Genomic DNA, 17,759 nt, shown 5'->3' on the forward strand with positions numbered 1-17,759 from the left:
AGGATGTCAGAAGAGAGATAACCTCCGTGGTAGAGGAAGCCCTGAACAACAAATGGATCACCGAAAGAGAGGGCAGGTTTTTGTGCCAGGAAAACCCTGTGATGGGCCCATAGTATTGGGCATAGGCTCACTGCTGAAACCCCTATCACAGTACTGTGATTTTTTTCTTAAACCTGTGGTACAGAGTAGACCAGCCTACCTGAAGGATAACACAGATGTTATGAATCTGCTCAAGGAACTCTTGGTAAGCCTTGACGTAGAGTCTCTTTATACAAACATACCACAAAGGGAGACTCAACGGGTATTGGAGGAAATCCTGTCCCAGTTGGACTGGGATTTCTGTACCCCTAGGCCCTTCAATCTTCACCTTGTGGATTTAGCTTTCACCAGGAATTTCTTTGAGTTTCAGGGCACGTACTACCTCCAAATTCATGTGACATCCATCGGGAGTGTTTTTGCCCCCAGTCTAGCGGGGCTGTATATGGCAGCTTTTGAGGACCAACATATCTATGCCCCTGGGGGTCCCTGGTTTGTTAACATCAAGGTGTGGAGGCAGTATATCGATGATGTCCTCCTGGTCTGGGAGGGGGATGCCGTATCTATACAGTGATTTTTGGATTGGTTGAATGACCGCATTCCCCTTCTGCATTTCACCTCGACCATTACTACAGAAGGATTACCCTTCCTGGACCTGATCATCTTCCCCATCAATGGAGGCCTACAGACAAAGATGTTCCACAAGATAGCGGATAGGAACAGTCTTCTTTCACTCGAGAGCTTCCATCTGAAGGCCTTGAGGGAGAACTTGCCTGTGGGACAGTCCCTGCGTCTCCACAGGAATTGCTCCAACATCGGGAACTTCCATACAGAAGCTGACGCCTTGGTGAAAAAACTTCACCAGAGGAAGTTCCCTCAGAAAACTGTGAAGAGGGCCCAGAAGTGAGCTTCTTTTAGAGACTACGGAAAAACTCCCCACAGACAAAGCCATCTGTGTCACTACGTTCAACACTGCCTCCAATGCCATAAATAGAATCATATTACGGAATTGGAGGATTCTGAACTCAAATGGCTTACACCTGGAGAAACTCATGTTCTACTGGGTTGCGTAATTAAAAGACACCAGGAGGTATATTCTTAAATTTCAGTCCACACATAATTACCACCTAATGCGACCACACACATATTTATACACCTTTCACTTTTCCTCTAGATGTCCCTCATCGTTTAGTCCTGACGAGACCCTCATCCCACGGGTCGAAACGCCGTTGACGCCATAGAAAATGAACCCTTCAAACACAGTGTTCTATGATTGCAGATAGTCACTGATTATAAATTGATTCTATTTTTCGCGTTTGGTCATTTTCCTTTTGTTAATATCTATAGATGAAAATTGTACAGATCACTCATTATTTTATGTTTTGTGTTTTTCGCTCACAATATCACTGGGGACACATTGCACTTCTTTGTATATATGTCGCTGATATGATTACAGTACTATCTGTTTTACCAGAAATACAAAAGCAATTTCTATAAATTGGTATGAGTGTGCCTTTTTCTTTGCCAACCCCTCTCTGATAAAATTAAAAAGTGCTAATTAGCTGTTGTACTAAATATAAATTGCACAAGTAATTATGCCACAGGAACCATTGTTCTTTGGATAAACACATTACCCTGGTTCGGTCGTGAGTAGGGTCTCCCTTGTTCTCCTTTTTCGCATTCCTACTTTAGAACAGGGCAGAATATCAAGGACCTTCTGGTCCACACGAGACCCAGGAACACTCCTTTAAGACCAGGGATGACCACAGAGAGGTAAGGTGCTTGGACGCTGCCCCCGGTCATGGGACACATGAGATGTGGGGGCTGTGATGTATGCCACCTCACTGCCAACACAAAAACAGTGGACATGGGACTCAACCATCCATGGGAGCAACGGAGGCATACCAATTGCAACTCCTCCTTTGTTATATACATGTTGAGATGCCTGTGTAGCCTTCTCTACATTGGCATTACTACACGGAAGGTAAACATCAGAATAATGGAACACAGGTCTACCTTCAGGTGCAAAAGAAGGATTAGTCGCCTGACGACTCACTATACAGAAAAGTACCACTCCGCGGAAGATCTATTCTGGACAATTGTGGATAAACCTTACATCAGGACCATGACCAGAAACCCGGAAAGGATTCTTTTTCTAAGAGAACAAAAATGGATATACAGAGTCTGTAGCCACATTGAGGGAACAAACTATGATATACCCTGGGCCACCCTGCACAACTTCTAAAAAACTAGGGTCACACCCTTTTTCTCCTATGTGGCTAAGAGGGCTGATAACGATTTCTAATGAGTTGGGCTCCCTGGACAGTAATTGGGTATAAAGTAGGCTCCACCACAAACTTGACATTGGTATGTTTTTGTGGGGGGAGGGGGTTGTTGGTACCCAGGGTGAGACACACCACTTTAATTAAGATTGGATCGATCCACCACACTTTCCTCCCTCAATTCTCACACCAAGTCTCATGTACATCAACGGATAAGATCTGGGCAGGGCAAGTAGATCATATGATTATTACTCTAACTTCTCATCAGGAAACATACGATCTCATTAAGGGGACGAGATCCCTCCCCTATGAAGAAAAATGCTTTGTGTGTGACATTAAGAACGATTGGGCTCTCATTAGCTGCATCAATGGGTGGAGAGAACTTTTGTGGACCTTAATCTGTGGTTAACACAAAGCCTGTCATGAGCACTTGAGGAAGTGTATTCGACCTCACACATCTTCATATGGTTTCCGGGCGAAAGCCCTACTATCAGAAACAACAAGGGAGCGAAGATCTGTGAGATTCATACACATGGGTGCAGCGCATGTAATACAAAAATAACTACCCGTAAGATGGCGGGTCCGAATTCCTTGCGCTATTCTTATGACGCACCCGACGCACGCCGCGTTTCAATGGGCATGATGATGTGGGTGATGATGGAAGCAGAACTAGAGAGGCTTATATAGACTTTCGGCAGCATGGATCCATGTATCTTCGCAGCGCCGGAAGGGACAATGGTTCTACCGACATGTGACCTTGATGAAGTGAGTGCATGTGGGGGGCACAATTCCACCACTGGGGTTGTAGAGCAGGTTGGAAGGACGTCGCGCTCTTACCCGGTGGAGATAGCAGGCATTTCCCTTTGCCCTCCTATTGAGCTGGGGGGTCTCTGGCCTTTCAGCCTTATCAAGGCACCTTTTTCTTTTGCTTTACCGCTGTTGCCTATTGACCAGGAGGCCTCGACAACAGGCCTCCCTGTGGTCCTCTTGTGATGCCGTAGGGATTTCGGGTCTCCCAGCCTCATGGAGACATCTTCTACTTTACCTTTATTTGCCTACTGACCAGGAGGCCAACCTATTTGGGGAATTTGTTTGCAATTAGATAACTATCATTCCCGCATCATTTACGTAAATAAGTGACCTGACGTGTTTTCCTTCTTTCTATCTTAATGTACCCGCAGAGTGTGACAATAGGGAGCTGTCCTCGCTCCCCCACTAGTTTAAGTTTCACATTAAAAGGAACTTGGTAAGACTGACCAAGTGTATGGTCATGTGCGTTTCTCCTAGCACAGATGCCTGTTTTTAATCTAAATGGGTGGAGTGCGCCCGCACAGTAATTGCTAAGTGTGATGGAGTCGTGTGAAACCAATTTGAATGTTCTTTTTATGTATGAGTATATCACTGGGAGCACTGCACTGGTTTATTTCAATTTGTTTCTATTGACTTTTATCCTAGGTTCCCCACGGAAATCATTCCGACATATTTAGTTTGGAGAATTCACTGAGAAGGGTACCTACCCTCTACCCCTGGGTCAAGGAGTTAGGGCTAGAACCCAAGGGATCTTTATTTGTGAGTCCTGATGAAAGCTGAGGTATTTTGAATTGTTTCTGGCTGAAACATGTCAACATTTTTACAGGGTGTAGGGGTAGGAGACTCATAATAGGCTCCATAACACCATCCACTGGATTGAGGATATCCTGTGTCCACTTATAACTACTTTTTCTGCACCTTTATTCACTTATGATCCCTTTATGTGTTTATTATTTTTTCTGTGGTGTATTGTCTTCCCCTCCCTATTGCTCCACCTCGAGCATTGGCTTTCGCGGAGGTGTGTTAGCAGCCATCTGATTAAGAATGACACAGTTTACTGTGTTTGAGGCAGTTTTTAAACCTTTGGTTGTTTTCCGGACTCTGGATCACAGCGATTCTGAACACGTAGTCCCTCTTCTTTTTGTTTTTATTATGTCTTTACTGTAGGTCGAAGTTGGACTCTAATTCCTCCTACCCCTTATTTGTTCTGTGTGGTTAAAACAAGTTGAGCCTTTAGCGCCTTCTAATGCCAAAAACTAAAACCCCTGATTACGATGTCAGGCGGACCGCCACCAGTAGGCCATCAGTAGCGGCTCGCCCGACAGACAGGCAACCGGTCCGACCGCTGCATTACAATGCAGGCAGTCAGACACACCAGTCAGGAGGAAGGACCGCCACCTCCAAGAGGATCATTTGATCCCGATGAGGCAGCGGTCGAAATCATACTCCGGACTAGAGGCATTGCCGAGGCAGCCGCTGCTGTTGGGATTACAATGTCCCTTTCAGACAGCCTTATGAAAAGGCTGTCACAAAGGGACTTAGGGGCCCCAAACAGGGCCCTGTCCATCGTGGGCCACTGAAAAGTGGCTCAGGGGGCACATGTAGTGCCCCATGCACACCCATACACCGTGTGCCATGCATTACGTGGTGCATGGTACACAGTAGATGGATGTGCACAAAGTGCTAATTTACACTGCCACTTGTGCTGCAGCCTTTTTCCCTGGTCCGCTGCACAAGCCGCAGTGTAAAAGAGCAATTTCTGACTGCCACCACAGCGGTTATAGCGTAATTGGGTGGTCGGACCGCTGACTTCTTGTCAGACAGTCTCCTAACGCCACAACACCGGATGGCGGTACGACCGCCCGATATCGTAATCGGGTCCTTAGTTCTGTGAAAGATATTATGCTGTTTTATATGTGTACCTCTTTACACTTGTAAAGCCCAGCATTTACAACTGTACATCAAATTTGTTCCACAGATCACAGCAATTATTGTACATAAATTATTTCACTTTTTTTTTTTTAAACACTTCTGTGGGTGCCCAGCACTAAAAATGTCCTGAGTTGACAGTCACAAGTGCTGCAGCCTGTTGAAGTACATATGGTAGACAGATCATGATCTCTCTCTCTGTCTCTGCTAAAGTACAGAAAAAAGGCCAGGGTCAATTTTCAATTAAACCATGCTGTCTATAATACACAGGCTCCATTTCAGAATCCATTTGGGTGGTGCAGGAGCTGCAGGTAGCGCAGCTTGGAAACAGAGAAGTGCCTCTTTCTCACGTCTTCAAAAGTAGAGCTGACCCAATTTCATAAGACTCAGCCATAAAAGCTTTAAAAAATCAATATTCCAAAATGAAAATCGGAAAAACATTTGGACGTTCTCACAGTCTCTATACATTTCTGAAGTAAACAATAAATACATTTAGACTTTTTTTCAGACATTCTTTGGAGTACAATGTCAAGATATTTTTGCTATAATATTGAGATTATGTGAAGATGTGATAGTTATATCAATTCATCAATATCTGATTCACTTATGTTTGTCCTTATAGAAGCGGAAACAAGCGGCAGAAGGCATCCGGCTTATGGCTGAGAATACACTGAAAGATGGACAGAACATCTTAGCAGATCTCAACCATCTAGCAGACAATATCAACTCAGGATCCTATGTAAGTACATTTTTAAAGTAACATCTCTTTTTTCTTATCTGGCTATGTTTGCGTTGTGTGCAAACCAGCTGTGGACATTAAGTCTATTAAGGTTTTTCCTTGACTCAGCAGCCTGAGGTGTGTGGGGCACACAGGGAAGGTTTGCAGTATTTAAAGGCAGTGGTGGCTGTTAACATTTGAAAGTGGTGTGGCATAAAAGTTGTCGATGTGTGTTGCGTCGCGAGCAAACCGAGTGAGCGCAACTGTCATGAGGGGAGTTCAGGAGGGGTCTCCACCCGAGAAAATGTTGCTTTTTAAAGCTATTCTGATGAAGCAAGACTATTTATAAAGCAATTGTGATAGTGTAGAACCCATAAAAAATCCTCTATATCTAAGCTGCAGGACATGTCTCACAGACATGAAAAACAATGTAGTTAAGGCACACTTAGCTAAACGAAATCAATGTTGACTTAGAGACAACGTCCTAAGAGAAGGCACTGTAAGGTTTTTACCACCACAATAACCTCATTCCTTCTGTATTCCATCTTGAAAATAAACAACTTCAGTTTCCTTTTTAATTGGTTGACAGCGGCCTTTTAGAACTAGCCCTAAACGCCATAAACAAGCCCCTTGATGAACGGCCCTGATTTGGAGAGCAGGGAGGGAACACGCTCAAGAAGCCCCCTCAGAAAATAATGCAGGTCTGCTTATTATTTATTGTTCCCGGATTGGTCCCGGCCTCTTCACAAACACCCATTCAGAGGCCCTAGTTCAGGGTCCTTCAAACTGGGGGCCTCAATTGATCCAAGGGGGGCACTAGGTTCTGGCCAAAAGAAGCCTTATACTTATAACAGTGCTTTGTTTTCAGCAGTTAGCCGTTCTGTATTGGGCCATCAGTAACATCTTTTGTCATTTATATCCTGGCTGGGAGAATGTGTGAAAAGAAAAGGGACTCCAAATATTCTTCAACCCCCCCCCCCCACACACACACACACATTTCTAATATTCACACTGTGGATACTTTTATATGTTAGTAAGGCCTGCCTGACGAGAATTGTATGTTTGCTAATCATGTTTTTGATTGCATTTTATATTAACAGAACGTAACTACAATATTTATATATCTAGAGGTATTTCAACATGGTCAGTTTAATAGAATAATTGTGAAACATTTTGAGGGGGGGTGCTTTTTTTTCACTTGGGGGGGGGCACGGCATTAAAAAGTTTGAAGGTCACTGCGCTAGTCTGAGGAACACCAGCAGAGGCCTGTGGAAAGAAACATACGGGACGGATGAACTTGTTCCACAGACCATGAATACTGAGAATGTGCAGAGCTGCACATAATACATAAATGAGATACCAGGGCTGAAACAACTGAAAGAAATATTGGGTCCTTGGTAAACCTAGCCCTGCTCACATGTTGAGACCCTTGCAGAGAGCTCAGAATGATCATTTCGACTCCTCGCGTGCTGATGACTAGGCGAACAGAAAGATGCAGGTGTGCTGTGGTATGTCGCAGACATGAGGCATTTGGCAAACGATTGACGTGTGAAGCAGGTACTCTGGGAACAACGCATTCGCCAACAAAAAGCTTTTCCAATTACCGGGCAATCATGGAGTTTGTGCAACCTCTTAACCCCAGCAATTTTTCAGCAAAATAGGCAGATTAATTACGCTTTTCCAGATTGATAACACTCTTTGCTTGTATTGTACGCTGTAAATGAAAATCTTGGATTGTAGTCTGTACTGTATTGTGTTCTACTTGAATCTAAAGTGCATTGTACCTATAACTAATAACTTCCCACTCCCCACTCCTATTGTATCTACACATGTTAATTCTTGTTAACTCTAAAAAAAGAAAAAAGCATGATTTGGAAAAACCAATAAATAGGCCAGGCGGCGTTGGTTCTCAGTTGGACCTCATGTAAAATCTATTTATATATTTTTAACACAGACTTGCTTATTCCAACAATTACCTTAGTGACTGGCTGTAATGTCTCCGACTCTGCAACTCCGAGTGCCAGAGTCTGAGCCACTGCTGCCTTTCATTTCGGTGCGGACCGCGGTCAGAGGACTGCTAGCCTTAGCCCAGGTCTCCACTAGGGCAGGTCAGAGCTGCTGAGCTGTGTGAGGCTGCTCTTTGGACTACATGCCCAATGCTGTTACCGGCAGTGCACAAAGAGGGAGGAGGAGAGAAAGAAACACAAATGGCCAACCACTGCATGGCTTCATTATAAAACCATGCAGTGATTGGCCACTGTTCCGGCATGGGCCTGATTCGCTCCACCCTTCGTGGCTTGTAGGACCCTAGACAAAATGCCTAAGTGCTTGTCGTGAGCCAATACAGGTGCTGATTTCTTGCTGTTAAAAGCTTGGTCAGGTGAACCCAGCTCTCATTAGGAGTCTGGGGGGCTTTGGCTGTGGCCCCGGCTCACTAATTGCGCAGGGTCAGAGGCCTCTAGACTTCAGTGCACATATCGGGATGGCCAATAAAAGGCAGCGACCAACGTGACATATGCACTTGTCAGAGCATGCAATCCATCAATGGCTGCTGTAGTGCTGAGTTGATGTCATTGTTAAGCACCACCCCGAAAGAGGTATCGAGGCATAACCTCACGCTTCTGCTGTAATCAGGCATGGCCGTGGCTGAAAGAAAATGCTGCACCTGAAACACAATTTGTAAATACAGGTGTTTAAAGGTCTGGCAGCCCAATGAGTTCAGGAGACTGGTGACAGGGGCTTAGTTTACATCAGTGCAGCAGATGCAGTGATTCCAGGGCCAAGAGGTGGAAGGATTCGCTGCACCAGAATTAGGACTGTCTTTGTGACCCAAAAATCAGACTGCAGGGCCTGTTTTCCTGCTTACATTAGGTACCATGGAACAGTTGCAGCTCCAACATCTGGGGATTTCTTGAGATAGGGCTATGATAGTATGCTGATAGGGGATGTGATGGCCAGTAAAGGTGTGCCTAGGGAACGGTGGAAGCAGTAAAGTTAATGGCTGGTCAAGAGTGGCAGAACTAAACCGCTAGAGCCGCGCTGAGTATCTAAGTGATGGTCCATTGATCTGAGCAGCAGCAAAGCAATGTAGGACTCCTGGACAGGGATGACTGCACTCTGAGGCCTGGTAAACAGGCTGTGCGGGCCATGGTCAGTTTATGTCATTGAAGTGCTAATATGGATGCTCTGAGTGCACAATAATGAACTCTGAGGGACAGGATTGTGGCTTGATGGGCTTGGAGGATTGGTCAAGAGTCTTTGTGGCACCATTTTGGTCTGAGAATTCTAGAGGCTCCAATGGCTGGCAAATGTTCTCTCAGGCATAGCTATCAAAATGCCCAGTAGCATGTGTAACACCGCCAGCTAATCCTTGCAGCTAATCCTGGCAACTGTACAATTAGACCCTGGTGAAATTGTTTTACACAGGCATAATTGCTTGTACTTTTTTGTATAATTCAGAATATTTTCTTGTTAATCCATTTTAGTCGGTTAAACGTAATTCATGCTATTGTTTCTCTTTAGCTTTATGCATATTTGTTTTACTCGTAGTAGGCTGGTTACAACAGAAAGCACTGATCTAGCAAAATTCACCACATGACTCATGATTTTCATGAGCATTATAGGTATCACACAAGGAAACAATTCCTCCCATTTCCATACATAATTCAACCCGGGAACTGTAAATTCGTATTTAACATATTGAGAGTGCTTTAAGAAATATAGATCATGCTGTTGCAAAAAGGCAGACAATGCCATCCTAGCCGTAGCAGGCATTGGGTGTTTCCCCTGTGGGCCGGAGGGGTGGGGGCAGTTTTTGTGGCCGCGGGGGCCGGTTTTGTCACTGGGGACCGGTTTTGTAGCAGAGCTGCAATATCGCCCCCCCTGTAACAAAAGCGTGTTTTGCAGCAGTGCTGGAATATCGTCCAGCTGTACCAAAAGAAGTAGCAGTGCTTCTTACTAGCATCCCCCACCCATTCCAGTGCCGGTCAAGCAGCAATCTGCCAGGGCTGGTTGCTATTCCCAGTCCAGTCCTGTTTTCAGATGGATTCCCATCACATCATCTTTTTCTGATCTTGATGGCCTTACTTCAGTATAAACTAAGTGGTGTTCTTGGAGGGTATACTGGCCGAACTCAAAGTGAAGGCATTGGAGAGGACGAATGGAAGGAGGTCTGAGAGAAGTGGGAGCCAGGTGTACTTGGAGGAGATGGAATAGGAGGACATGACCTGAAGACCAGGATAAGAAATAATAAGACTATGGTGGTTGGTCTGGAGGATCAGGACAGGTGGTTCAAGATCACACAGACCAGTTGAACCAGGGTTGGGATAATCAAGACCAGGACCATGGCAACCAGAGCCAGGGGAACATTAACCAGGTGGACAAGGTACAAAAAGACTAGAGTCAGGGATACTAAGACCAAGATGCCAAAATCAGGCACCTCACAGCCAGGAGTAACAGGACTAGGAGAAACAGAAGCATCACTAATAGGAAGGACCAGACTAAGGTGAATGAGAACCAGGAGGGCTAACACCAATCGGTCCAGAGACAGAGGGACCTGCACCAGACTGCGTAACGCAGACTCTCTACCAAATTGTAAGCCTTGGCCCTGTGGTGCATTGGCTACAAACAAAGAATTTCCGATAGTGATGTCAGAGAAAGGTCTGTCACCTCTAAATGATGCTGTTTAAATGTAGGATTGGTGGAGCAGGTGTTCATCCACTTTGCAACAGATACCACCAGTTGTCATTTCCTAAATGATTAATTATATTCTTTATCTATGTTCCTGGAGCTTATGTTAAAATGAACTAGAAATTGTGTGAAAGATGGTAAAAACACAGATGCACTTTTTAACAGATACGTTTCTTTCTTCCTTCTATCATGAGATGGTTCCATGTCACGGTGTCACAACCTTTTCTGCTCTAACCTTTTCTTTCATAATCATTGGTTTCAGATATGTCGCTTTCATTATTTGAATCAGTCAGTCAGTCAAAAGTACTTTATTCGGTTCATATTAAAACCATAAAAGCCTACTAAACACTTCATACTAACAAAGTTTAAAAAAGCCATAGAATTACAATAAGACTACACAAGTTTAAAATACATACAGTACCAATATTCAGTTCATTTTAAAATAATTTCTAAAAGCCACATTTCCAATTTAGAGCATTCTTAAATTCAGTTAATTCAGGATGATTCATAAAGTGGGCTATACCCATCTTATTTTCTACTTTAATCTGACAGCTGCAGTAAGAAAATTAGCAACATTAAAAATCTCCCACACATTCGAAAGCAGCTGCAGATAGAGGAGGGCTGGTTTAACTTGCAGAAAGCCTTTGTCTTTTAAAATTGGAATAATAAAGCGTTTCCGAATTTGAAGAAGGTGCTCACAGAAAAAAATAAAGTGCATTGTGTCTTGAACTGAAAAACCATCACGGGAACAAATCCCCAAATCTTCCTCCCTTTTCCATCCCGGGGAGCCAGCGAGGAGTAAATGGAATTGATTCAGCCTGAATCTAACTAATAAAAAACGGTGATTTCGGTTAGTGACGACGTTCAAGTATGGCTCAATGGCACATGATGTTTTTAACAATTGGTGAGCTCTTACAGTCAGCTTTGCCAGCTCTCTTTCTTCTCTAGCCATAGCAGCCATTAACATATATGTTTCCTTGACCCATTTAAAATCCCCTTTCACCAGCTTCTCTGGCGATTTAAACAACTCTGGGCGACCCAGTTTTACTGACAATTTGTAAACATAACTCAACCAGGGGATACGGGACCCAAAATCAAGAGCTAGGATCTTAGGATTTCCTGGTTCAATTCCAATTCAGGGTTTAACCAGGTTGAAATCCATTTAAAAGTGGTGCAATAGCTATTAGATCCTCCACAAAGCCAACTCCGCACTCCTGATGGACAATGTAACCGGATGTGGATTGTGGAACAGATGGGATATTTCTTAGGAATTTATCCTCAACCACTTGGATTGCCTTCACGTTCTTAACACCTCAGAGATCTGCCCCATACATTACGAGGGAAATGCATTTTGTGCCGTATATCTTTAAGAGCGTTTGCATTGGTCTGGCTCCCAATTTACCGGAAAGCCTAGGACGGCTGAGGTTGATCTAGCCAAAACATTTCTTTTTGCTAATATTTGGGGTGACCATGTGCCTCTATCATCAAATATAATGCCTAGGTATGGAAAAGTGGAGACCCTAGATAGCACATTCCCCTCACAATGCATGTTTTTTACCCCTTTTACTTTGGTGCCAATCATCATGACATGTGATTTAGAAAAATTAACACTAAGATCTAAAGATTGCATGAAAACAGCAAATGAGTTTAAAAGGATTTGCAACCCAACCGCTTTGCGAGCTAAAAGGGTGGCATCATCCGAGTACAGCAGTGCCGGAATTGGGTGTTTCCATGCCCTTGGAATGTCTTTGCACACTTCAGATAAAACAGTACCCAAGTTATTAATGTAAAGGGTGAAAAGCAGGGGGGCCAAGATGCACCCCTGCCTAACACCATTGGCAATGTGAATATTACCTGTGCAATTACCCGTGTGGTCGTATCTCACTGTGGCAGATAGATCCATATGCAGATAAGCAAGGAAGTACACAATATTTTTATCCACGCCTCGATGGAGAAGCATCACCCATAATTTGGACCTATTCACTCGATCAAAGGCAGAGGAAAGATCCATAAAAGCTAAATAGAGTGTGCCCTTTTTGGCGACTGTGTATTTCCCAATTAAAAGTTGTAAGTTGAGGCATTGATCAATTGTACCCCTGCCTTTACTGAATCCAAATTGCAGCTCTGAAAGGGTATTTGTTTCCGCTAACCACCCCGTGAGCTTACTTAGTACCACCCTTCCAAGCACCTTGAAATGAAATGTTAGTAAATCTGCCCCCTAATTTAATTTCCAGAAAACTGGCCTTTGCATTCCCCACTAATGTCACTCACCCAGTTGGTCAGCGGCAGTGCTTCAGTGATTTCAAATTGGTGTGCGTATGTTTATGTGTCTGTGAGAAAGTTTGAGGCTATTGTTAAAACTCTCCCCTTAACCATCACCATGTGACCGCTAGGAGAGCCTCCGCTTTATAGGACCTGTGTTGCCACCCTCCCATGTAGGCAGGAACAAGAGAGCCTACCTATATTATTGAGGGCCTATGGGCATTCAAGACATTAGCAGTAGCATTCTGAGAGGTTTTCTTTTAGGCTTTAGCACCCATTTTGTTCTACCTCACGTGGAAAATCAGAAAACAATGTAGGCAAATAAGCTCAATTACCAGGTGGTCATTTCTAACACCACCTATGGAGTTTCAAGGCAGGAATCAATATCCCAATAGACAACTAAGCTGTAATTAAATACTGTATGATGAATGATTTTATCTCACTGAGAACTTAATGTGCAAGGGTTAAGATGCTTGTAGTGTAACATCAAAATCTGTTTTTATCTGTGTGTTATAGGATCTTGAAGACATGAACAGTGAATTAGGACCGTTGTCTGTGATGCTGAAGGAAAAATTGCATAATCTAACCCAAGCAATTCAGGAAAGACAACTTCCGGAAATAGTGTTACAGGCCGAGATTCACGCTGCCCAGCTGAACGAGTCTTCTTCCATTCTGGATGGGTATGGCATTCTTTATTCAATTTTATAGGTATATTTATTTGTAGTCTCAGTGATTTCAACACAGGGATGTATGTCATGACAACGCGGGCATTACCCCGCGCTGCCATTACTACGCATCCATTACAACGCAAGTTGTTACAACGACTTGCGCTGTTGGCGCTGGATTGTGGAATAGTTTAATTTTCTGTTCCAACTCCAGCCCACATAACAGTAGGGAAGGTGTTGGAATAGAAAATTAAACTATTCCTTTACCAAGAGCGCCCTCCTGCGCAAGTCGTTGTAACGACTTACGTTGTGATGGCAGCGTCGTAATGGCAGCGCGGTGTAACGCCCGCGTTGTCAGGGCTGTCTCCCCACCACAGCAGTGGAGACCAATCCAGAAAAAAGAGGAAAGTTCCATTTGTGCTCAAATCAGGGCTCTAACTTGAGAGTTAATATGCCCACGTTAGAGGTGTTTGCCAACACATTTTATTTTCTAGATAAGACATGACATAGATGGTGAGGAAAAATTGCACACAAAAGAGTGGGGCTTAGACATGTGCATTTAGTACATTACCACCCATTCTGAAAACCAAAAACCAGAATGATGAACAAACTGCAGATACGGTAAAAATCCATCCCCATGGTATCAGTAGTTATCAGGAAATTTGTACAGGGGATTGTGCAGCCTAAAGAGCCAGAGTACTTTATAAATTCCTCCAAAAAAGGAAAGAAAACTAAAAAACGAAGCAAAATAAAATCACTGCTTTATATTTACCTACTGAACTGATGCATATGACATTGTATCCTAACTGGGAATACCTCTAATGTGAAGGTTTGCACCAAGTAAATGTGTAACTCGTCTAAAACTAATTTCAGGGTTTCTCATGAGACCTAAAAACCTTTGCAGCTAAAGGCCAATTCACTTCTGTCTTTAACTACCTGTTCCTTGCCTCTGCTTTAATGATGTGATGAAAAAACACAAATGTGGGGCGCATCCAAGATGGTGGCATAGACGGACGCTCGCTGATGAAGCTTCAGACCAGACCAGATGATACAGCCCTTTTCTCCACCTGTGTCGAGATGTTGACTGACATCCAGAGCAGGGAGGAATCCTGGGGGGGGGGCTCCAGCACCCAGGAGTGAGCATTGGTGGTTTGACCCTTAGACCCATAGACGAGTGCGGAAAGCTGGTGATCTCCCTCATGGTCTGGGCCACATGGAGTAGAGGAAAGGAGTGTCATGGGGATCGACCTGTCTGCCCTGCCCCTCTGTATCTGCCCTGCCCGCCTGCACTGACATGACTCTCCTTGGCTGCGCCGCGTTTCTGTGCCAGGGGGTGAAGCCATGGTAGCGAGCTGGGAATTAAAGAGAACTGAGATGTGGGTGGACCAGGGCCCAATCCTGCACATGCTATGGAGCAGCCTGGTGGGAGAGACAGCCCCATGTATGAGTGGATCGCTGCCTGTAGCTGAAGTGAGATCTCGGGGCACTTATCACACACGTAAACTCCTGACCCCACATTTCTGACCTCTATTGCCGTATTTGCTGATTGTCAATATTTAAAAGTGAGACACCTGTTTTGAGAACTTGAGTTACTTGGTGGGCAACTATGGGCAGATAATACTGATGACGATAATGTAGGTTATTTATAAAGCACAAAACTGAAATACTATATAAGGTTAACCTGGTGCTAATCAACTGAGGAAGTGAAATGAAGCTCTATTTAACAGATACGTTTTCAACAATTTCTGGAGTTTCCAGTGATTGTTTTCAGCCCTCAGAGAAATAGGGAGACAGTTGCCAAGCTTTGGAACAAGTGTCGAAAAGGCTCTACCACCCTTCCTCTTTAACTTAAAACTATGAGAGGTGAGGAGTAAAGCATTTCCCGATCTCAACGTCTTCCTTGGGACCTTTTGCTGAAATTTCTCTGAGATGGTAATTGGATCCATCTGAATGAAAGCTCAATGTGACCAACAAGCTATTTTAAGAGTATTCTCTGGCTTATTGGTGGGCAGTGTAACTCCTCCAATGCAGTTGACACAGAATCGTATTTTCCTCTATCAGTTATGAGCTTAGCATCTCCATTTTGTACTTGTTGGAATCTCAGCATTTAGTTAGCAGGAAGTCCAAGACAAAAGGCATTGCAATGGTCGAGACATGATAAAATCAATGGCTGAACTACCATACAATGAGTTCCTTTGGTAGCAATAGAATTGCTTTCCGTACTCATTTTAAATGTAAAAAGCAGGACACTGATACCAGCGATATCTGTGTATTCATACTCAAGTCAGAGTTCATAGTCTATCCCAGATGTTGTGCTGTGGGAACTGGTACAGATGCAGCACCCAGATATTCGGGCCACCAACTACTACTAATGTGCTAGGTAAGGGACAGAAGCACAGTAGTCCATTTTTATCACCATTTAGTTGAAGTGCATTTACACTCATTTAGTTCTTAACCTCTTGTATTTAGTCATGGATGTTTCTGGCTAAAGTACGCGCCTTTGCTATTGATACTACTATGGGCCCGATCACGATCCTATGAACCGCCACAGCCATGGTGGCGGTGCGGACACTGCCGCACTGGCGGTCCAACCGCCTTATTTCAACTTGGGTGGTTGGACCGCCATTGCACCGCTGCAGCCGCCAGGGATCTGTGATCACTGGCTGTGGCGCGGTGGTCTTGAGGCTCGCTATATGGTTGTCAGGACCACCGCAGTCCCGCCAAGCATAGTACAAGTTTCCTCTCTGCCGTGGTTTTCCTGGCAGTTCCTACTCCATGAAAACCATGGCGGAGAGGAAAGAAAGGGGGCCTGTTGCCTCGGGCCATGGGGTGCATGCTGTGTGCATGCACCCCAGTACCTGCACGCAATGGACTGCACATGCAGGTACTTCCTTTGGCGTTCCCATTGCAGTGCTTTTTTCATAGGCACCGCTGTAAATCCACCAACAAAAACGCCCACCATTGACTGTAAAAGTCTTAATCTGGTGGGCATTGTGCACACAGGTGTGGCAGCGTGGGAGTGGGGCATCGACATGGCGCTCCCGCTCCCACACCACCAAACTTTAATCATGTTGTATCAGTGTATCATCTGCATAGAACATTGACAACAGTCCAAATTACTGTATTAGTTTTGCCAGTGATGAAATATAGAGATCGAATAACGTTGGACTTAAAATAGAGCCCTGTGGCACTCTGCGTTTTAAAACCTACTGTTTGGAAGAGTAGGAGGCACTTCTAACAGTCTAGGTAAAATTTGTTAAAAAGGAAGAGAACCTATCCAAAGCATCTCCTCTAACACTTTTAGTGTCATTATCAGAGTTGGGTGAGAGACTGTATCCAAGGCAGCAGGGACCTTCAATAAGATCAGTGCTGCACTATGACCCTTATCCAATAATTTCCATAAATCATCTCGCACAGTTACAAAAGAGGTCTCAGTACTATAGAAGAATCTAAATCCAAACCGAGTATTATCCAATAAGTTATTTTCAATATGTTTAAGCAATTGTCTATTAATTGTGTTCTCCATTATTTTAGCTGGAAAAGGTTTGTGGGAAATGGGCCTATAGTTACAAAGTTGTTCCAGATTAGCGTTTGGTTTCGTCAAGATTGGAAGAACTTGAGCTTTTATCCACAATTGCAGACTTCATGCAGTAATAATTGATTGGTTACATAATTCAGTCAATACTGGTCGAAGCAGATCTGCTCCTCAATACAAGCATGAAACTGGACATTGATCCTGGAATGTTATCCTCCTTCAACAATTGGAAATCAGACAGTGCCAGCACCCCCAAGAAGATGATCAGACATACAAGAACTCATGCTCAAGCATCCTGGTACATCAAAGACCTAAGAGACTCCATGCACGATTGCAAACAATTGTAAAGTAGATGGAGAGCCAGCCCGGACAACTCCTCCAGAGACACCTACAAATCCAGAATCAGAAGGTACCACACCCAAATAAAAAAAGCCAGGACTTCATGCTCAGACTTGAATCCTGCTCCTATTCCGGCAGATAACTTTTCCCACCACCATCAGGAACACCTACCTCCTAATGATCTGGAGCCCCCTAACAACAGATTACACCACTAGAATCCATCAGACCATCCACTCTGGGTCCCCACAGATACCAGCCTTCACCACATGTGCAGCCTGGGTAGCACACTGAGCCATGCCAATCTCACCAACTTCCTCAATTCCTCCATCCTCAGTAGACACTTACCGGACAGCAGCTGGAAACACTCAGAGGTCACAGCCCTCCTGAAGAAACCCAGCTATCCACCCATCTCGAATGGCACCACGTCCTGGACTCAACCCAGTCAGGGTTCTGCAGCAACCACATCAAGGGAAACCACCCTCCTGGCAGCAATA

General features: G+C 44.3%; 1 protein-coding gene across 7 annotated transcripts in view; it reads left to right on the top strand.

Annotated features, from left to right (window-relative positions):
* LAMA2 (laminin subunit alpha 2) overlaps positions 1–17,759 on the top strand; it is a 3,430,794-nt gene that overhangs the window by 2,597,940 nt on the left and 815,095 nt on the right. For all 7 annotated transcript variants that reach the window (XM_078648920.1, XM_078648921.1, XM_078648915.1 and 4 more), the window contains 2 exons: positions 5,680–5,796; positions 13,243–13,406. In XM_078648920.1, the coding sequence (XP_078505046.1) occupies positions 5,680–5,796; positions 13,243–13,406 (281 nt within the window). The remainder of the gene's footprint in view (positions 1–5,679; positions 5,797–13,242; positions 13,407–17,759) is intronic.

The sequence above is a fragment of the Lissotriton helveticus genome, chromosome 6 (genome assembly GCF_964261635.1).
Source record: "Lissotriton helveticus chromosome 6, aLisHel1.1, whole genome shotgun sequence".
Lineage (NCBI taxonomy): Eukaryota > Metazoa > Chordata > Amphibia > Caudata > Salamandridae > Lissotriton > Lissotriton helveticus.